The sequence below is a fragment of the Triticum dicoccoides genome, chromosome 4B (assembly GCF_002162155.2).
Source record: "Triticum dicoccoides isolate Atlit2015 ecotype Zavitan chromosome 4B, WEW_v2.0, whole genome shotgun sequence".
Classification (NCBI taxonomy): Eukaryota; Viridiplantae; Streptophyta; class Magnoliopsida; order Poales; family Poaceae; genus Triticum; species Triticum dicoccoides.
Window position 1 is genome coordinate 76,299,092 of NC_041387.1, and position 23,294 is coordinate 76,322,385.

At 40.9% G+C, this 23,294-nt stretch overlaps 2 protein-coding genes across 2 annotated transcripts; both read left to right on the forward strand.

The window, feature by feature from the left end:
• Positions 1 to 12,893: 12,893 nt before the first annotated feature.
• On the forward strand, positions 12,894 to 18,715 carry LOC119295118. The gene is made up of 2 exons (XM_037573457.1): positions 12,894 to 13,175; positions 13,416 to 18,715. Exon 2 carries the CDS (start codon positions 16,043 to 16,045, stop codon positions 17,048 to 17,050), a length of 1,008 nt encoding a protein of 335 aa, XP_037429354.1. The 5' UTR covers positions 12,894 to 13,175; positions 13,416 to 16,042; the 3' UTR covers positions 17,051 to 18,715.
• LOC119295117 (ATP-dependent DNA helicase PIF1-like) lies at positions 18,709 to 21,942 on the forward strand. The gene has a single exon (XM_037573456.1). It carries the CDS (start codon positions 18,802 to 18,804, stop codon positions 20,371 to 20,373), a length of 1,572 nt encoding a protein of 523 aa, XP_037429353.1. The 5' UTR covers positions 18,709 to 18,801; the 3' UTR covers positions 20,374 to 21,942.
• Positions 21,943 to 23,294: the final 1,352 nt, after the last annotated feature.

Below are 23,294 nucleotides of genomic sequence, written 5' to 3' on the forward strand. Positions count from 1 at the left end.
TACTTTCTTGCAAGTTGCATGCTTTACTTTCCGCATCTCATATACTCTTTGCATACTTGCTTGAACCGTATCTTGATTGCTTGACTTGTGCTAAGTTGCTAAAATCTGCCAAGAACTAAAATTGGGAAAAGGTTAAGTTTTTATTTGGTCAAGTAGTCTAATCCCCCCTCTAGACATACTTTCAATCCTACAAGTGGTATCAGAGCTTTGGTCTCCATTTGCCTTGATTTTGATAGGTTTTGGTGATCATAGACTTGGTTTCACAACCTAGGAGAGTATGTCGTCTAGCGAGGGAAATTACCACCGTAGAGGTCCTTACTTTGATGGTACTAATTTTGCTAGTTGGAAGCATAAGATGAAAATGCATATTCTTGGACATAACCCCACCGTTTGGGCTATTGTGTGTATTCTCTTGCAAGGTGAATTCTTTGATGGGAGAGAACCAAACCGTGAAGCTACCATGGAAGAGTTGAAGATGCTGCAATACAACGCTCAAGCTTGTAATATCCTCTTCAACGGATTGTGCCCCGAAGAATTCAACAAAATCAGCCGCCTTGAGAATGCAAAGGAAATTTGGGATACTTTGATTGATATGCACGAAGGTACCGACTCCATCAAGGAATCCAAATTGGATGTGCTTCAAAGTCAACTTGACAAGTTCAAACTGAAGGATGGTTAAGGTGTCGCTGAAATGTACTCTAGGCTTGCTCTCATCACAAATGAGATTGGTGGCTTAGGAAGTGAAGAGATGACCGATAGGTTCATCATCAAGAAGATCCTAAGAGCTTTGGATGGAAAATATGATACCGTGTGCACATTGATCCAAATGATGCCCAACTACAAAGATCTCAAGCCAACGGAAGTCATTGGAAGAATTGTTGCTCATGAGATGTCACTCAAGGATAAGTAAGAGCTTCACAACAAGTCAAGTGGTGCTTACAAAGCCTCATGTGATGCTCCTACATCATCAAGTGAGAAACAAACCTTCAATGAGGAATTAAGCCTAATGGTGAAAAACTTCAACAAGTTCTACAAGAGTAGAAGCAAGGAAAGAAGTTCCAAGTCAAGGTCCTACAATGACAAAAGATCTTCGAGTCGTGAACGTAATTGCTACCATTGTGGAAGACCCGGACACTACTCCAATGAGTGTATGGCTCCCTACAAAAGGAGAGAAGATTCACCTAAAAGAAGAAGTAGAAGAGAAGAATCACCACCAAGAGAGAGAAGGAGTAGAGATGATCGTTATGAATGAAGAACCTCCTACAGAAGCAAGGATTCGGAAAGGAAGGAAAAATCATCAAAGAGCTACACAAAGCGAAGGCATCAAACTCATGTTGGTGAATGGGTATCTAGCTCCAACTCCGACCATCACTCCGAGAGAAGTTATCACCCCGACTCCGAATATACTCAAGATGAAGGTGTTTCTGGTCTAGAACTTGTGTCAACCAACTCCTATGACATATTTGACTCACCAAATGAAGGAATTGGAAGATTCTTCATGGCTAAAGGCCCAAAGGTATCACATCCCGAGTATGTTGATTTCAATAGTGATGAAGATGACTTGTTAGGTGATGATGATTTACTTGTTGACAATTCTAGTGATGAATACTATGATGAAACGTCAATTAATCATGCTAATCAAGATAAAACGAATGACAATGATAAGGAGAAGATTGAGCTTCTAACTAAAGAACTAAACACTCTTAAGTTAGCTCATGAAACTACCTTGGAAGATCGTCGAGAACTTTTATAGACTCATGAGAAGTTACGCTTTGAAAAGCTCAACCTAGAGCAAGAGCATGAGTTTTTAAAGGCAATCAATGATGATCTTCGCAAGAAAAGTTCTTCTTACATTGCTAAGAGTTTACTCTTGTCTACTTACATGCCACAAGTAAAATCTAGCAACAAGAGTAAGAAAGATTCTTCTTGTAGTAGTAACAATAATCATGCTAAATCCAATGTTGTTGCTTCTAGTAGTTCTCTTGATTCCACTAATGATTCTCTTAGCCAAGTTACACTTGAGCAAGAAAATAGCTTATTGAAGGGAATTATAGAGAAAGGTGTTTATAAGAGCCTTGCCAGAAGTAAGCAATTTGAGGAGATTGTACGCAAGCAAGGAAGGCACCAGAAGAATCAAGGTGTTGGTTTTGAACGAAAGTTCAATGCCAATGGAGTTGAGTGGGAAGAAGATCAATACCCCAAGATGAAGTTTGTTCCTCAACAAGAGAAGTATGATCCTACTTCTTTCCAAGGGACACAAGCTCAAGATGATCTTACACCACAAGACCACAAGCAAAAAGGCAAGGACAAGCTTCAAGAGGAGATTGATGCATTTGAAGAAGCTCCCAAGGCCTTGGTCAAGTGGGTTCCCAAGACTACATCAAGTTCTACTTCATCAAGTATGACTGCAACCCCAAGGATTCCCATCAAGATGATGTGGATCCTAAAGAAGAAGGAGTAGAGAGTTCTTGAGGGTGACTCCGCCAACACACTTCACTCATATCATTTTTGCAAGGACAAGTGGAATCAACTTCCACATCTTGTAGTAGTTCAAGGAGTGACAAACCCTCTTGTTGATAAGACAAGGGACAAGGTAACCTAATGCTTTCATGGACATCATCTTGTGTGTGCATCACTCTATGTCTATGGATATCCTTGTTTGTTCCTTGTGGGACTAACCCGTGTAGGTATTGAAAGTGCAACTCACTCCAATGGATAGCTCCAAAAGATCCACATCAACATTGATCATCCACATCTTCAACACCTACATGAAGTCATCATCGACAAAACCCAAGGTTAGTTTATCCCTCTTAGGGGGGATATCATATCTAGGGGGAGCTTTACTCTAAGAATTGAGCTAAAGCAACTCTAATGGTGTGAACACAACAATGCTTTATGTCAAAGTGGTAACCCCACGTGTGCTTAACCGATGAGTATGACCTACGATCAAATGTCCCCAAGAAGGGAGGTATTACTGTTGTTCCCAATGATAAAAATGAATTCATTTCACAAAGATTAGTGACTGGCTATAGAATGGTAATTAATTTTAGAAAATTAAATAAAGCTACTAGGAAAGATCATTACCTCTTGCTTTTCATTGATCAAATGTTAGAAAGATTATCTAAGAACACACACTTTTGCTTTTTGGATGGATATTCTCATTTCTCTCAAATACCTGCATCACAACCTAATGAAGAGAAAACCACCTTTACTTGTCCTTTTGGAACTTATGCTTATAGACGTAGGCCTTTTGGGTTATGTAATGCACCTACTACCTTTCAAAGATGTATGACTGCTATATTCTTTGACTTTTGTGAAAAGATTGTTGAGGTTTTCATGGATGATTTTTCCATTTATGGAACTTCTTTTGATGATTGCTTAAGCAACCTTGATTGAGTTTTGCAGATATGTGAGCAAACTAATCTTGTCTTGAATCTGGAGAAGTACCACTTTATGGTGAATGAAGGTATTGTCTTAGGGCACAAAATTTCTGAGCGAGGTATCGAGGTGGATAAAGCTAAAGTAGATGCCATTGAGAAAATGCCATGTCCTAAACATATTAAAGGTATTCGTAGTTTCCTTGATCTTGCTGGTTTATTAAAGACTTCTCTAAAATTTCTAGGCCTCTTACTAATCTTTTACAAAAGGATGTTTCATTTGCTTTTGACGATGATTGCGTAGAAGCCTTTGAAACACTTAAGAAAGCCTTAACTTCTGCACCTATTGTTCAACCACCAGATTGGAACTTGCCTTTTGAAATTATGTGTGATGCTAGTGATTATGCTGTTGGTATTGTTCTAGGACAAAGAGTTGAAAAGAAATTAAATGTTATCCATTGTGCTAGTAAAACTCTAGACAGTGCCCAAAGAAATTATGCTACTACTAAAAAAGAATTCTTAGCAGTTGTGTTTGCTTGTCATAAATTCAGATTGTTCACACCGATCATGCTGCTATTAAATACCTTATGGAAAAGAAAGATGTTAAACCTAGACTCATTAGGCGGGTTCTTTTGCTACAAGAATTTGACTTACACATCACTGATAGGAAGGGAGTTGAGAATACCATAGCTGATAACTTTTCTAGGTTAGAAAATATTCTTGATGACCCACTACCTATTGATGATAGCTTCCCTGATGAACAACTAGCTGTCATAAATGCTTCTCATAATACTCCTTGGTATGCTAACTATGCTAATTATATTGTTGCTAAATTTATGCCACCTAGTTTCACATACCAACAAAAGAAAAAAATCTTCTATTATTTAAGACATTACTTTTGGAATGATCCACATCTATATAAAGAAGGTGTAGATGGTATTATTATACGATGTATACGTGAGCATGAACAGGAACAAGTCCTTCGGAAATTTCACTCCAAAGCCTATGGAGGGCATCATGCGGGAGATAGAACTGCACATAAGGTATTACAGTCTGGTTTTTATTGGCCTACTCTCTTGAAGGATGCCCGTAAGTTTTTTTTATCTTGTCATGAATGTCAAAGAATTGGTAATATTAGTAGACGTCAAGAAATGCCTATGAATTATCCACTTGTTATTGAACCATTTGATGTTTAGGGCTTTGATTATATGGGACCTTTTCCTTCTTCTAATGGATACACACATATTTTGGTTACTGTTGATTATGTCACTAAGTGGGTAGAAGCTATTCCATCTAGCAGTGCTAATCATAACACCTCCATTAAAATGCTTAAAGAAGATACTTTTGCTAGGTTTGGTGTCCCAAGATATTTAATGACTGATGGTGGTTCACATTTATTCATGGTGCTTTCCATAAGCTGCTTGCTAAATATGATGTCAACCATAGAATATCTAGTGGTCAAGTTGAACTTAGCAATAGAGAAACAAAGCTAATATTACAAAAAATTGTCAATAGGTCCCAAAAGAATTGGTCTAAGAAACTTGATGATGCACTTTGGGCCTACAGAACAACTTATAAAAATCCTATGGGTATGTCTCCATATAATATGGTTTATGGAAAGGCTTGTCACTTGCCTCTTGAGTTACAACATAAAGCATACTGGGAAATTAAAGAACTCAACTATGACTTCAAACTTGGCAGTGAAAAGAGGTTATTTGATATTAGCTCACTAGATGAATGGAGAACCCAAGCTTATGAAAATGCCAAACTGTTTAAAGAAAAAGTCAATAGATGGCATGATAAAAGAATCCAAAAGCGGGAATCCAAAGTTGGTGAATATGTTCTATTGTACAATTCTCATTTTGGAATTTTACAGGAAAACTTCTATCCAAATGGGAAGGACCATACATCATTAAAGAAGTTTACTCCTCTGGAGCTATTAAAATCAATAATGCCGAAGGCCCTAGTCCGAAGGTGGTCAATGGGCAAAGAATTAAGCACTATATTTCACGTACACCTAATAATGTTGAAACTAATATTATTCAAACCATGACACTAGAGGAACACATAAGAGAGACCATCCAGAACACTCCAAAACCCTAAAAAGGAAGAGGTACATGATACGGTAAGTAAACGGACTCTGAAAATTTTGCAAAAATATTTTTTGTCAATTTTGGAATATTGTAAAAAATAAAAAATAAGAAACACTCGGGAAGGAAACCGAGGTGCCCACTAGGCACCAAGGCGCCCCACCTGGCGCACCATGGTGGGTATTGGGCCCCACGGGCACCTTCCCGACTCCGTTTTCCTGTACTATACTTGTTTCCCAAGGTTAAAAAATCTTTGTATACTCCCCCGGACGATTTGACCACTACATCGCAGAAATATCCTCTATTCCTTTTTCATGTTGTTTTCCCGTCAGATCTAGATCGCCAGGACTTCATCAAGCTCTTACAAGGACAAGTTCTTCGAGACGGTCATCAACGCCTACCTGTTGGAGGTGATGAAGCACCGTCAAGCCATTGAGATGCGTGAGGGGGTGCTCCTCATCCGGGATGTTCAAGGACCTAAGAAGACATGAACCATGGAGGCCAGGGTCGAGGCGGTGGACCAGGAGATCTTCAAGTGCCAAGGGATGGTGGAGCGTGGACTTAGTGCCAATCACTCTATTATTACGGAATTCACCCGTGATCACAAGGTTGATGGCCGGTCTATTAAGGACATCATCTTCACCTTCAACGAGCAAATCAAGTTTATGCAAAGCCAAATCTATGATCTTCAAAATCAAGTTTTTGAGTATGAAGCAAGATTTATAGGTATGAGTTTAGCTGCCGGTTTCAGGACTCGGGAGACTTGTGCATCCTCTTATGATGGTGAACCCCTGCCTTGGAAGCCAGAGGACAAGCTTACTACCTCATCATCACCACCATCACCAAAGAAGGAGACTTGAGTACACGGGTATGGGCACTCCCCTTGGCTTGTGCCAAGCTTGGGGGAGATGCCCTGGTATCATATCACCATCACTTTTATTACCTGTATCTATCTTAGTTCCATCTTTAGTTATTTCATGATTTAGTTGAATAAAAGTTTAGTATGATCTATTTAGAGTGTTAGTTTCGTGATCTATCTATCTATGTAATTGAGTGAGAGTTATATAATAAATATTAGTTTGAGTTTTTGCTTCTTTACTCTTTTGTTTCAATCAAAATAAAGAAAATAATGAAAAAGACCATATGCTAATCGTATGGAAAGTAATGACATCACATAAGGAAAAGTATAAGTGGTAACATTTATCGAAAGTTGACAAACATAGCATTGGTCAATGATGCAATTCATGAAAGAATTAATAAGGGAAGAGAAGATTCACATGCAAACATACTATCTTGGACATCTTTTATGATTGTGACCCCCCATTAAATATCTTATGTCAAATTGTTGATGTTGGACAAGGAATACAACGTAATGATTTATGTTTGTTCATATTCACATATAAGTTATATTGTCATAGATCCTCTAAAATGTGGTGCTTGCCCAATATCTTTGCTAGCCAAAAAATCGCACTAAGTAGAGATACTACTTGTGCATCCAAAAAACTTAACCCAGTTCATGTTTTGATAGTCCACAATACCTACCTATGGATTGAGTAAAATCCTTCAAGTAAGTTTTCATTGGTGCAAAAAGGGCAATAAAAATTGCCTCCAAATGTGTTTGATCTTTTAGTGTAAAGGAAAATAAGTGTTGTACGAATTTGTGATGGCAAAGTAATAAAAGTGATAGACTGCATAATAAAGGTTGCTATCATAAGGGGAAATATAACATGACGTTCTTTTGCATTAAGAGCTTTTGCATACAAAACCAAAAAGCACATGACAACCTCTGCTTCCCTCTGCGAAGGGTCTATCTTTTACTTTTATGTATTCACTTTTTATGGAAGAGTCAAAGTGTTCTCCTCTATTCATTTTTATTTTTCTCTTTTGCAAGCATCATGTGGTGGGGAAAGATCTAGGCACATATATCCAGTTGGATGTGAGTGATCATGAGTTATTATTGTTGACATCACCCTTGAGGTGAATAAGTTGGGAGGCAAAACTATAAGCCGCTATCTTTCTATGTGTCCAGTTGAAAATCTTTGCGCATATATATGTTGTGAGTGTTAGAAATGATAGAAGGCTAAATGATGGTTGAGTATGTGGACTTGCCAAAAGGCTCCAACATGAGACCCTTCCTGAAAATATGATGAATTGTAATTGCAAAATTGACTGAGAACATAGTTTGATTGCTTTCAAGAAATTTTATGCTTTATACTCTGATGTTGTGATGAATTGTTACTTGCTCATGAGAAGTTATATGATAAGGTTTATTTGTTGTTATAATAATAAGCATGATGCTACCATGTCCGTATTTTGTTTTTTATCGACACCTCTCTCTAAACATGTGGACATGATTTTCGATATCGGCTTTCGCTTGAGGACAAGCGAGGCCTAAGCTTGGGGGAGTTGATACATACATTTTGCATCATGTTTTCCTACTGTTATTTATAGTGTTTTTATTAATTATAATACTTTATGGAACAATTCTAATGTCTTTTCTCTCATAATATGCAAGGTTTACACAAAGAGGGAGCATACCGACAGCTAGAATTCTGGACCTGAAAAATCTATGTCAGAGATACCTATTATGCACATCTCCAAATGAGATGAAATTTCAAGGAAAATTATTTTGGAATATATTAAAAATACTGGAATGAATAAATACCAGAGGGAGCCACCTAAGTGCCCACTAGGCTCCTGGCGCGCCCTGGTGGGTAGTGGGGGCCCTGGCCTACCTCCGGTGCCCATCTTCTGGTACATAAGGTCTTTTGACCTAGAAAAAATAAGGAGAGGACTTTCGGGATGGAGCGCTAGTCTCAAGGCGGAACTTGGGCAGCTGGCAGAGCGATTCTGCCGGGGGAACTTCCCTCCAGGAGGGGGAAACTGAAACCATCGTCATCACCAACAACCCTCTCATCTTTGGGAGGACAATCTTCATCAACATATTCAAAAACACCATCTCATCTCAAACCCTAGTTCATCTCTCGTGCCCAGTCTTTGTATCAAAACCTCAGATTGGTACATGTGGGTGACTAGTAGTGTTGATTACATCTTGTAGTTGATGCTAGCTGGTTTATTTGGTGGAAGATCATATATTCAGATCCATTATGATATTTATTACTCCTTTGATTTTGAGCATGAATATTAGTTGTGAGTAGCTGCCCTTGTTCTTGAGGCCACGGGAGAAGTCATGTTGCAAGTAATCATGTGAATTTGATATTCGTTCGATATTTTGATGATACGTTTGTTATGATTCCCTTAGTGGTGTTATATGAACGTCGACTACATGACACTTCACCATCTTTGGGCCTAAGGGAATGCATTGTGGAGTAGTTATTAGATGATGGGTTGCTAGAGTGATAGAAGCTTAAACCCTAGTTTATGTGCTATTTTGTAAGGGGCTGATTTGGATCCATATGTTTAATGCTATGGTTAGATTTTATCTTAATACTTCTTTCGTAGTTGCAGATGCTTGCGAGGAGGTTAATCGTAAGTGGGAGGCTTGTTCAAGTAAGAACAACACCCAAGAACCAGTCCACACACATACCATATTATCAAAGTAGCGAACGCAAATCAAACTAACATGATGGAAGTGACTAGATGAAATTCCCCTGTGCCCTCAAGAACTTTTTACCTATTATAAGAGACCGTTCCGGCATCTCCTTTGCCACAAAAGGATTAGGCAACATTGTTGCACTTTTATTACTATTACTGTTACTTGCTCGTTACAAATTATCTTGCTATCAAACTACCTGTTACCGATAATTTGAGTGCTTGCAGAAATTACCTTGCCGAAAACCGCTTGTCATTTCCTTCTGCTCCTCGTTGGGTTCGACACTCATACTTATCGAAAGGACTACGATTGGCCCATATACTTGTGGGTCATCAGTGAGCATCATGAAATTGGTGATGGAGGAAGGTTGATGATGACGACGACATCGATTTCCCCTCTCTAGAACCCTGAACGAACTCCAGATCAGCCTTCCCGATGAAGAACAGGGGGTGGCGATGAATCCATCTCTCTGGTATATTTTTTCACCAATATGGAGTCAAAGTTAGGGTTGCCGGAGGTCTAGGGGGGCCACAAGCTCGTAGGACGCGCCTTGGGGGTGGGCATGATTCTCCAATGTATCTATAATTTTTGATTGTTCCATGCTATTATATTACCCGTTTTGGATGTTTATGGGCTTTACTTTACACTTCTATATCATTTTTGGGACTAACCTACTAACCTGAGGCCTAGCCCGAATTGCTGTTTTTTTTCCTATTTCAGTGTTACGAAGAAAAGGAATATCAAACGGAGTCCAAACGGGATGAAACCTTTGGGAGCGATCTTTTTGGAACAAACGCAATCCACGGGACTTGGAGTGGACGTCAAGCAACAGAGGAGGCGGCCACGAGGGTGCCTGGCGCGCCCCTTGGGGGTGGGCGCGTGCCCCACCCTCGTGGGCCCCTCGAGCGTCCACCGACCTACTTCTTCCTCCTATATATACCTACGTACCCTGAAACCTTCGAGGAGCACCACGAAAACCTAATTCCACCACCGCAACCTTCTATATCCGCGAGATCCCATCTTGGAGCCTTCGCCGGTGCTCCGCTGGAGGGGGAATCAACCATGGAGGGCCTCTACATCATCTCCAAGGCCCTTCCGATGAGTTGTGAGTAGTTTAGCACAGACCTTCGGGTCCATAGTTATTAGCTAGATGGCTTCTTCTCTCTCTTTGAATCTCAATACCAAGTTCTCCTTGATCTTCTTGGAGATCTATTCGATGTAACTCTTTTTGCGGTGTGTTTGTCGAGATCCGATGAATTGTGGGTTTATGATCAAGTTTATCTATGAGAAATATTTGAATCTCCTCTGAATTCTTTTATGTGTGATTAAGTTATCTTTGCAAGTCTCTTTGAATTATCAGTTTGGTTTGGCCTACTAGATTGATCTTTATTGCAATGGGAGAAGTGCTTAGCTTTGGGTTCAATCTTGCGGTGTCCTTTCCCAGTGACAGCAGGGGCAACAAGGCACGTATTGTATTGTTTCCATCGAGGATAAAAAGATGGGGTTTATATCATATTGCATGAGTTTATCCCTCTACATCATGTCATCTTTCTTAATGCGTTACTCTCTTCTTATGAACTTAATACTCTAGATATAGACAGGAGTCGGTCGATGTGTGGAGTAATAGTAGTAGATGCAGGCAGGAGTCGATCTACTTGTCACAGACATGATGCCTATATACATGATCATGCCTAGATAATCTCATAACTATGCACTTTTTTGTCAACTGCTCAGCAGTAATTTGTTCACCCACCGTAATACTTATGCTATCTTCAGAGAAGCCACTAGTGAAACCTATGCCCCTCGGGTCTATCTTTTATCATATAAGTTTTCAATCTACTTTTATTTGCATCTTTTACTTTCCAATCTGTATCATAAAAATACAAAAAATATTTATCTTATCATATTAACTCTATTAGATCTCACTTTCGCAAGTGGCCGTGAAGGGATTGACAACCCCTTTATTGCGTTGGTTGCGAGGTTCTTGTTTGTTTGTGTAGGTACGTGGGACTTCTGAGGAGCCTCCTACTGGATTGATACCTTGGTTCTCAAAAACTGAGGGAAATACTTACGCTACTTTGCTGCATCACCCTTTCCTGTTCAAGGAAAACCAACGCAAGCTCAAGACATAGCAAGAAGGATTCCTGGCGCCGTTGCCGGGGAGGTCTTCGCTCAAGTCAAGACATACCAAGTACCCATCACAAACTCATCTCCCTTGCATTACATTATTTGCCATTTGCCTCTCGTTTTCCTCTCCCCCACTTCACCCTTGCCGTTTTATTCGCCCTCTCTTTCCCAATCTTCTTTCTCTTTCGCTTGCCTTTTTGTTTGCTTGTGTGTTGGATTGTTTGTCGCGATGGCTCAAGCTAATACCAAATTGTGTGAATTTTACAATACCAATAATAATGATCTCTACTCCTAATGGAGCAGTTGGTAGTCTCCGCCGGTCAATTTTCGTCCCACCTACCCTGGTTAATTTTGGCACTTCTTCCCACCTCCCTTTGCCCACCGAACTCCCGCTTCGTCCCTCCCGATCGTTAAAAAAATCGGCAAGTTACAACTAAGATCACTGCAAACCGCGTCGGTTCAGCGGTAGAAAAACGACCTAAAAAATCTACTACGGTTAACCTACGAAATTAAAACCCTCACACCCGAATCATCCTGGCCTCGATGCACTTGCCCGTCGCCGTCATTCGTCCCTATCGTCCCTCTCTACAGGCCGCTCATCCCCTTCGCTCCCTACATCCCCCATCTGCCGTCACCGCCGTTCACATCCTTGGCCACCGTCACCGCCGCGCAAATCCTTGGCTGCCTTCACCGCCCGTCAAACCCTTCGCCGCCGCCATCCATTTGCAACGACTCAAAGAGCCCGTCAGATCTGCCTCCGACCATCGGATCTGCGGCCGATCCACTTGACTGGACGCTATCCGTCCGGCGGTTGAAAAGTCTGAAAGATCTCGTATGATCCCTCTAATTGACCCACACAGGTTTGCCTATTCTGTATTTTAATCCTTATAATTCTTATTGCTAATTGCTAACCCTTACAAATCTGGACCAGCTTTGGTAGCGTGGTCATACTGTGCAAAAACTGACATTGTGGACTCCTGTCCACTCCTCGCTAGGTAGATTGAGAACCTGGAATTGAAATATACAGTTTCAATCACCATTCCATGTCTCTGAAATAGGAAAGGGATAAACTGGAATAGAGAACATGGCTCATAGGCTGATTCCATACCTGCTTTGAATGCTTGCAGGTGGTGAGCCATGTCTTTGCCGGTGTCAGTAGATTCATCAAGTGGCAACAGTTTACGATCAAGAGGTACGTTTAATTCCATCTGCATATAACTGACACAAAGTTTACTTGCATGTATGAAATATGTACTGAATTTGTAAGGGTGACAAATGCTCTAGCAGTTTTCCTGTGGTGACGGCCCTTGGAGACGGTGACATCAGTACCAGCATCTGCCAAGGAACTCGAGTTTGAGTCTCACAACTGCAGAAGATCTCCAGTTTGCAGCTCACAACAGGATCACATGCAAAAAGTGACACCAACAGAAGGTAGTCAAGACACTTGAATATAATTGTTTCCATCCAATAGTCAAGGTTTGTATTCCAACAAGAAAACGAGTAAGGTGAGCATCAGATTGTTGCAACAGTTTACGATCAAGAGGTGCGTATAATTCCATCTGCATATAACTGACAGAAAGTTTACAGCTGAAGAAGATCTCCAGTTTGCATCTCACAACAGGATCACATGCAACAAGACACTTGAAACTAATAGTTTCCAACAAGAAAACGACTTAGGTGAGCATCAGATTGTTGCAATAGTCAAGGTTGGTGCAACACAAACTGATCCATTAGGTTGAGCTGGCTCATGCATAAACACTGGTACTGCAAGCTTGCATTTTTACTGTATAATATAATACCATGAAAAGTGTTCACTTCGTGAAAATGCAAGTGTATGACCAAATGATGAATGAATATGGACCACAGAAAAATGATTGAAAAAAAACATCTACCGAAGCTTGTGCCATTTCCTTACTTCACTTCAAGCAAAGGTCATTTAATGTCAGTTATGTGTACTTACATAGGTGTGTATGGGTAATTCAAGAAGCAAGGCAGTTGATCAGCAACCTGAAGAGGACGTTACTCAGGGTATGCTGCATTTCTATCAGAAAGTGTTGCACCTTTGCCCAATGCATAAACGTACATTCGCAATATTTTATGATCATGTTTTGCAGGCCTTAAATATTTTATGATCATGTTTTGCAGGCCTTAAAAGCATGATAACTGCTGAAGATAATACTACGGGCATGCTTATACATATCATAATGTTATACACATGTGTTCTGTGCATTTCTGATGTTCACATGCTTAATGCATAATGTTTTGCAGGCCTTACGAGCTCTATAATAGTTGAAGATAAACCCTTTTCAAGCATCATACCCGTAGCTCAAAATGCTGGGGAAAACTCAGCTACAGTTCCAGGTATAATGCTTTTCTGAATAATTTTGATAATGTTGATAATGTTGCCAGGTAGATACGACGTTTGAATCATTTCCTTGTATTCATCCTCTTTACAACCCTACAGTTGGAACAATGTCGTTTCCGGATGGAGAGCATAATGAGGCTTTGTTTACGGCTCCGAGTATACTGACTTTGGATTATTGCACAAATGAAAATGGTACTGACTACCTTTGCCCACCGATATGCCTAAATTATTAGCTGCATATATTGTCGCCTATATATCATTGATTTCCTTTCCTACTGATTACAACTCTACAGATGGAACAAGTTCGCAACGGATAGGCGGTGAACCTATAGGCGATGAACCTTCAAACGATGATATCGATGGTGCGACAAATCTGACAGGTATGATCAAGCATGCTTATCTAACATCCATATTGACATGATCTACTGATGATGTGGCAGAGCATTATGGGCATTGTGTTTTATACTTTTGACATGATGCAGGCGACATCAGATCCATAGGTGTAAGTCATATAACAAGGGAACAATTCAACACACAAAGGCGTGCAACTTATCAGAAGAAAAAAGTCCTAGACAATGTGTTGTTGCAAGAGATTCAACAGCCCTGCTTGTCGAAATCTGGTAACTTGGTAAACTGCAGTATGCTGACTAATATTTGCGGCATCCAAGTTTTTTAACTATTTTCTTATATTTTGTGACATTGATATCTACATGAGTTTTTAGGATAAACTGGCTACAAGTAGTGGCTGTTTTTATTCACTAACTACCATATTTTTATTTCATCTTGTAGACCAGAGGGAACTTAACAACGCGTGGAGGCGGGCATCTTATCGCATTAGCAAGTTAGAGGGTTTGAATGAACAACCAGTCGATGGCCACATTGTTCAACGTCGTACCCTAGGTGATATCACCAATGTTCGTCAACCTAGACATGTGATCTCGGGTACATCAATTACTCTTTATTTATCAACTTGTAGGGTCAGCGTCCCTTAGGTATATCACAAAAGATTACTTATCTATCATGTTGGATCAGATGACTTGAATGTCACCAAAGAGAATCCAGAAAAAACAGATGAAGATCGCAAAAGAGATCATAGAAACGCCCTCAGGAGAGCGTCTTATCGGAGGAAAAAAGAGCGGATTCTCCAAGAAGATAAACTCCACGCCCTTAATTTATCAGGTAATAACTAAATGTTCTAACCATTATATTTAGTACCTTCAAGTCATGTCTTAACCATTACATTTTCCTTATGTTTTATTAACCATATTTAACCAGACAACCCAACTAGCTCCTCCTATGCAACATTATCGCATATTGATTCAGCATTTACTGCTAAAACTACGGAGACATTTGGTCTGGTTAATGACAATGATCTACATGGTAATCGACTTGTGAATAAGATGTCATCAATGTGGTTATATTATGTTTTACTCACTAAATTAAAATTATGTCATGAATGACACCAGATGTCGACGAGAATATACTTGAAGAAACAAATCATATAACCGAGGAAGAGCGCAAGAGAGATCATAGAAATGCTCTTAGGAGAGCTTCTTATCGGAGGAAAAAGGATAAGATACAAGCAGATGAAAATTTACGGCCACGACCTAAAATAGGTAAGTAGGATTTTTATTAATGCACGGTGCATACCTTATCATACCAACTGTTTCTTTATGTTCACGTTGACTGACAAATAATTTGCTCACAAAGCGTACCGTCATATGCTTGATCTTACAAAAGGAATGTTCTAATTTTCATTAGTCACTAAAACAGACTTGTTCTAATGATCATTTCACATCTACTTTCATAAAGGCACCGTTGATAATGCTAACTATCCAGACTTATTGCATGATGATGCAACATTACCAAACTCATCATTAGACGCCTCTGGTGTTACCCATGAAAACGACCGAGATAGGAGGATACAGAGAAACTCTCGTAGCCGAGCATGTTATCAGAAGAAAAACGAGGAATTGACGGTTGATGATAGAGAAGATCTGAATGAAAAGATCCGAGGGAAGCGCGTAGAACGCCGCAAAAGCATGTCCATGATTGAGAAAGGGCAGTCAAGTGCTCAAAGGAAGGCCAGTTATGCTAAACGAAAAAACACCCCGTGCAAAGAATCCATCACACTCCCACGTCCAGACATAACAAACTCAACATCCGATAGTCTAGCAATACCCCTCTCTCTGCCTGCCGAAGATGATTCATCAGATGGCGACCCTCCCCCGGTCATGCCGAATTACGGTGTTTGCACCAATGGTATGTACATGCTTGTGTTTGGTTCTGTTGCTCATTCTCATCCACCTTGTTCTCACATGATGCGGTCTATTGCCACATTCTCCGCAACTTTTTTGCAGACGACATCGATGTGTTCCCAGAACCCATCATGGGCGATGAGCCAACACCAGCCGAATTGATGGATGAGGAGTACTACATGTATCGCAACCAAGGTATGGTCAACTCGGAACTTGGAAGGCGTGGAGCTTTATTCTAATTGTAGTACTATGTGAATATTAGTTTGAAAATCATGTTTCAACAAATACCTGTAGGATCCGATAATGACACATTCGAGGATGACGAGGAAGCGAGCATGTCGTCTACTAGGCCTAGCGAGGTTGATCCATTAGACTATGTGTACACAAACATACCAGACAGCACTCACATCCTCAAGCTCGACGCAAACTGCAAACACTGCAATGCCAGAAAGTTTGTGTCTGAGACAGATAGATTCTGCTGTCGCAATGGACAGATCGAGCTTAAACAACCGGAACCAATCCCAGAGCTTATGAGGCTATGGCCTAGCATGGATGCAGATTCTAGACATTTTCGTGAGAACATACGGTTCTTCAACGGGCATTTCGCCTTCACAACCCTTGGCGTCAGCCTTGATGAGAACTACATCAACATGAAGTCTGGGGTGTACACATTCCGGGCACACGGAACCATCTACCATAATGTGCACTCGTTCAGGCCTAGCTCATGTCCAGAACATCTGCAGTTGTACTTCTATGATGACGACCCGAGCATAACTCATCGTAAGGCGGCCACCAAGCAATTAGACCAGGATGTCGTGAAGATGTTAGTATACATACTAAAAGAAAACCCGTACTCCCAGCAATTTAGGAGTTTGGGTGCACACAAGGACAACCTTGATGATTATGGGATAGACCTAAACATCGATAAGAGGCTTGACCAAAGAACATATAATAGACCATTGTCATCTGAGGTTGCTGCAATTTGGGTTGAGGGCAGCGACCTGACAAAAAGGTTTGACCGGAGGATAACACTTTGTGGTAACAACAATGAAAGGCATAGTATACGTGTGTCATCCGGAGCATATGACCCGTTGTCTTATCCCCTATTCTATCCAAGGGGGGAACTAGGTTGGCATCCAAAACTACCTAAACGGGGTGTTCCTTGGGAGGCTGTACAACATCCTCAACTGGTCCATGATGATGATGAGGATGCAGGTATGACGTCTATTTCCCTTTTTGTCCAAATAATAAATTATTTCTCAAATATATCATCATTTTGAGACTATTCCATCATGTGTAGAGGGAAATAGCAGGTTGTGCGTCTCTGTCAGAGACTACTACTGTTATATGCTGCAGACACGGCCTGCAATCTTTAATCCCATGCTCTGTGGTGCACTCCTGCTGCAGCAATGGACGGTCGACATGTACGTCAAGATTGAGAGTTGTCGGTTGAGGTGGTACAGGAAGAACCAGACGCAGATTCGTGCCGACTTGTATAAAGGAGTTGTTGATGCGATCACATCTGGGGATACGCGAGCAAGCATTGTTGGGGTTAGAATAGTTCTCCCTGGGACATACCCTGGTGGCAACCGCGACATGAAGAAGAGGCATATGGATGCCATGGCAATTTTCCATACATACGGGAAGCCTGACCTTCCTCACCATGACTTGCAATCCTAAATGGGAAGAGATAAAGAATGAGTTGCTGCCTGGTCAAACGGCGCAAGACCGACCTGATATTGTGGCTCGAGTGTTCTATGGCAAACTAGAACACATGAAATACGTGTTGTTCAAGAAGCATATCCTGGGTGTTGTTGTTGCTTACGTATACGTAGTCGAGTTCCAAAAAAGGGGCCTCCCCCACGCACATTTTTTGTTGATCATGGACTCAACATATAAGGTTATCATCCCGGAGCAGTATGACCGACTCATTTCCGCGGAGCTCCCAAACAAGCGCAAGTATCCGGAATTGTATGCAATGGTGGTAAAACATATGATGCACAGACCATGCGGTGCTCTTAATCCCAAGAATGTTTGCATGCAAGAAAATGGTTGCAAGTGTAGATATCCACGGCTGTTCAATGAGAACACATCACAGGGGAAGGACTCATACCCAGTTTATCGACGGAGAGACGATGGAAGACGTGCTAAGGTCCGAGGGAAGATGTTGGACAACCGTTGGGTTGTGCCTTATAACCCATACCTTCTGCGGATGTTCAATTGCCACATAAACATTGAGGTCTGCTCTAGCATAAAGGCCGTCAAATATCTTTACAAGTACATTTACAAGGGCCATGATAAGGCTTCTTTCAGCATCGACCAGCCCGACGCCAATGGTAACATTGATGAGATCAAGAGATACGTTGATGCAAGGTGGGTCACCCCTCCGGAGGCTATGTGGAGGATATTTGGATTCCCACTTTGCGCCAATTACCCGCCTGTCTTGTAGTTGCCTCTTCATCTCCCAAATATGCACAGGGTTGCATTCAATGCGCATGCTGATTTAAAGAATGTTGTCGCCTCCGAAAATGCTTCAAAATCCATGTTAACTGAGTATTTCAAAGCTAACTAGGAACACCCTCGTGCTAGGCATATATTGTACAAGGATTTTCCCAGAAGCTTTACGTGGCAGAAGAAAAAGAAGTATTGGAAGCCGCGTGTCGAGCGTTTTCAAATTGGCCGCATTGTGTTTGCCAATCCTGCCGAAGGGGAGCGATACTACCTGCATGTGTTGCTTAACCATGTTATGGGCAAAACATCCTTCAACGACTTGCTCACCGTGGACGGCGTGCTATGTGGGAGCTTTAGAGAGGCTGCTGAAAGGTTGGGACTCATCGAGGCAGACAACACGCTCGACGACTGTCTTAATGAGGCTGAGCAGTGGGCGATGCCATGTTCACTTAGGAGGCTTTTCGCAACCATCTTGGTGCACTGCGAGCCAGGCGACATGCGTGATCTATGGGATCGGCACTTCGAGCCTATGTCAGATGACTATCATTGATCACGCACGTCCCCTGACGAGGTTGAACAGATGGTGTTGCTTGACATTAGGGGTATGTTGCAGTCCATGGGTAAAGACATTGTTGATTTCTCTCTTCCAATCATAGATGATGCGTTTGACCCAACAGAAGGCGAGGCAAGAGAGGTTATCGAGGAATCAACCGTTGAGTTTAATGTGGATGACACAAAATTTGCATCTTCACTGTACATGGAGCAGAGGGCCGCATACGATGAGATACTAGGGGCTGTTGAACGCGGTGACGGGGGTGTATTCTTTGTTGATGGCCCTGGAGGTACATGGAAGACCTTCCTATATAGGGCGATGCTTGCCACGGTGAGGAGCCAGAGCAAGATTGGTATCGCTACCGCGACGTCCGACATCGCCGCTTCTATCATGCCTGGCGGCAGGACTGCCCACTCGAGGTTCAAGATCCCATTGAGTTGCGATGATGGAGCCTCGTGCAACTTCACCAAGCAGAGTGGGACCGCCAAGCTGCTACGGATGGCCTCATTGATAATATGGGACGAGGCCAGCATGACGAAGCGACAAGCAGTTGAGGCATTGGACAATAGCATGCACGACATCATGGGAATATGCGACCGACCCTTTGGAGGAAAGACTGTTGTTTTTTGTGGGGACTTTAGGCAGGTTCTTCCGGTCGTCAGGAGAGGGTCGCGGGGCCAGATAATTGATGCAACCCTGCGAAGTTCTCATCTATGGAAGGGTATGCGGCAGCTTCGGCTCATCACCAACATGAGGGCTCATAATGACACGTGGTTTGCCGATTACTTGCTAAGGGTCAGCAATGGCACTGAGGATGTCGATGATCAAGGCAACATAGTACTCCCTGAAGATATTTGTCTGCTGTCTACTGGCGAGGTTGACGACCTGGAGAAGCTTATTGACCATGTATTTCCAAGTCTAGACGACAATATGGCTGATTCGAAATACATGACATCTCGAGCAATCCTTTCCACAACCAATGACAATGTAGACAAGATAAACATCCGCATGATAGAGTGTTTTCATGGAGATGAAGTAATCTACCATAGCTTTGACAGTGCGGAGGATGACCCATATGGCTACTATGCTCAGGAGTTTCTGAATGGATCGACCCCTAATGGTCTTCCTCCGCATGCTCTCAAACTAAAGCTGAACTGCCCTGTCATACTTCTAAGGAACATTGATCCAGCTAATGGACTGTGTAATGGCACTAGGCTTGTTGTTAGAGGTTTTGAGAAGAACACCATTGATGCAGAAATCGTGATTGGACAACACGCTGGCAGGAGGGTCTTCCTTCCTCGAATACCTCTCTACCCATTTGAAAATGACATGTTTCCGTTCAAGTTTAAGAGGAAGCAATTTCCTATAAGGCTTAGCTTTGCTATGACCATTAATAAGGCTCAAGGGCAGACCATCCCGATTGTTGGTGTCTACCTACCCAATCCCGTGTTCTCACATGGTCAGCTCTATGTTGCTTTGTCTCGAGCCACCGCGAAGAGAAACATAAAGATACTCATTCAGATGGAGAAGCCAAAGGTAAGACCAACAAGCAAAAGGACAATCCAAAGAAGCGCAAAAGAACGACCGTGTCCTTACTGACCTCGATGAAGAACTCGTCTACAAGGAAGTCCTTACAGGCTGAAGACCGATTTTAATAGCAAGGCAGGTTTTGTAATGACAGGTTGATTACTCTTGCGATTGTCAAGACATGTTGTAATTCGTTTTTTTACCACTATCTTTTTATCCGTTATTTTGATAGCTGGATGTCTACTCGATCAACTTGAGCTACGCACTGCAGTTCAATAATCAGCCGTCGTATTGGCACCATCATCGTTGTTATGGTTTTTCTACTATCGTTGTTTTTATTGCAAAATGCGCATGCTGATAGCAGCGTAGTTTTTTGTGTGTAATCTGTGATCCAGATCTAATGATTGGCCTGCTAAATACCTTGGACATGCAATGAACTTTTTGAATTTAGGCAAGTTATCATACCCGTTCTTATTTATTTATTTTGTGCGTCCTTATTATATACCTATTATTCTGATATGTCACAACTAAAAGATTCAGATTTTGTGCATCAGATCAGTTTGTGCAACTTTTGAAATTATATTTTGCATATGTACTTTTAATAAATAATAAACTGCATGTAATGCGTACTTGCGAATAAGTTTAATAAGGACGCACGACTATGTACATTGTGAAAATGCACATGTCTGTTCGCTTAAGTGTGTAATATTTGGCAAAAGTTATATTACTTGTACTTTCACGCAGCTATACTGGTTATTTAACAGTTCAATTCAAATTACATATTATATTTTGCAATTGGTTCATTTAACTTTATGAGTTTACTGCGGATCTGAAAGAGTTCTAAACTTAAAATGCGTACAAGGCTGCATTAATCTAGGACATGGTTATTTTTGGTCCAGGGAGGAAGCATCGTTTCATGGATTTCTGGTCCATGAGAACTTGTGTTAGGCTGATATCAAGCATCGTGTGTTATGGTGCCTTAGCGGGACAACAAGCATTCCACTAAGATGTCTGGTTGGTCTGAGGGTGGTCGACTTATAGTTGCACCCAGCCAATACGATTTGCTGTGCTGGCATCAAATAATTAAATGTGAATCAAAATGTGTATCCTTTTATAGGTGCCATGTAATACTAGGATTCTCTTATATATAGAGCTCATTATATATAGAGCTCCTATCCATGCTAAACCGAGAGCATTTGCCTAATAACGTTGCTACTAATGCATACGCATAAATAGACGTGCTCTACTATTGTTTCGAGTGTTGTACGTATGTGTGTCATTAAGACAGCCGTGATGAAAAAGAATAAACAATATTCTCCCGTAGTGCAATTATATTATTTGATATAGATGATTATTGTAAAATTATGTGTTAGGCATGATATATGTGAAAACACAAAAATTGTCTATTGTCCCATAGTTACGCACGGGCATTTACCTATATCATAATTTTATATATCATCAAGGTAATGGAAAATTAAAATATAATGTAATTAATCAATATATTAATGTGAATATCAGAAAGGTTAATAAATATCCATAAAGAGGAAACTATGTTTTCAAAGGCTAGTGATAATCAGATGCGTTTTCATAGGCAAGTGATCATAATGAATATCAAAATGAAGACCACTAAACGATTTTGATATGTATGTTTCCTTGATTAATAATCAATATTTAATAGGTTGCCGAATATTACATATCTGAATATAGATATGTCACCCACGGGGCCTATCCAGCCAAAAACAAAATTTGATCACTATTTCATTTTCCCGCCGCCCACTATGCTTATATAAATAATCACCGCTGCCCACAAATTTTCTACATTGTAACTAGCATCTCCTCCACGACGACCATGGTGATCTCATACGGATCGATCACATCTAAGAGGGTGGTGGCGCCGCCGCCAGCTCCTATCATCAGTCAACTCATCTCCCCTCTGATGAACAGGCAAGATAAAATAATATTTTAGTACGTCTATTTGCCATCACTATATAACGGTTTTTTTTCTTGAAATAATCATCATTGTTTTGCACATGGGATACACTAGAACATAGTAATAGGCTTGGCGATCAAATCATCTATTGTCGGCTTGTTTTCATCTTGTATATTAGTTAAAACCAGATGCACAGTGAGTCTGAATTACATAATCTTTTATTTTGATCGTGTACAAACCAGATGTAGCAAGCACTAACACAATCACCTGAGTATATTACTATTAGATTAGCATTCATTTATATAGTTTTTTAAGCTGATAGATTGATGGTCTGGCTGTAATCTCATTGGGGTTGTTTTTGGTAAGCATAGGGTACTGCCTGTTTTCAAAACCATTTTTATCCCATATTCAATAGATCTTTTTGCAAGAAGAAAACAAATAAGTAGAACATGAATAATATGTATAAATTTGGCATGATTTGTGTTGGGCCACTAGAATGTTATGCTCCTTGGCTGCTAAATTTTATGGTCCCCTTGGAAAATAATTTTACCTGATCCTTTTGTTTTTTTATACGCACAGGAACATGAATTTTCATCGCGTTCAAATGGAACACATATATCATAATTGCTGGATTATTCAAGCTAGTGTCATGTGGAAGGCTCACATCAAAGAGAATGGCATGGGAAACTTGTACTTTCAGTGCATACTACTCGATCGGCATGTAAGAATACTTTATAGCCCACATTTTTTAAATATAATTTTGATATACATGTTTTTTTGCTCATTGTTGTTATGTTCATGAAAATATATTAGGGAACAAAGATGGAAGCGATTGCATACAACAACCAGGCAGTCCGTTTCAACAACGTGCTAGAAACGGTAGGACCTATGATTTCAATCGCGTCGGGTTCAACCCCACAGAAATGCCAGATGGACATTTCTGGTACCTATCCATGGACTTTGTCACCACGCTAAGTTCTACGACCGAGGTTATGATGTCGGCGCAACAGATAACGTCGACAATTTGCTCACCGTGCTTCCCACTGTTTGGAGAAATCTTTGA

Excerpts from the sequence above, each read along its gene's own strand:
- LOC119295117 (XM_037573456.1), top strand. The coding sequence starts at position 18,802 with ATGGTGTTGCTTGACATTAGGGGTATGTTGCAGTCCATGGGTAAAGAC.
- LOC119295118 (XM_037573457.1), top strand. The coding sequence starts at position 16,043 with ATGTTTCAACAAATACCTGTAGGATCCGATAATGACACATTCGAGGAT.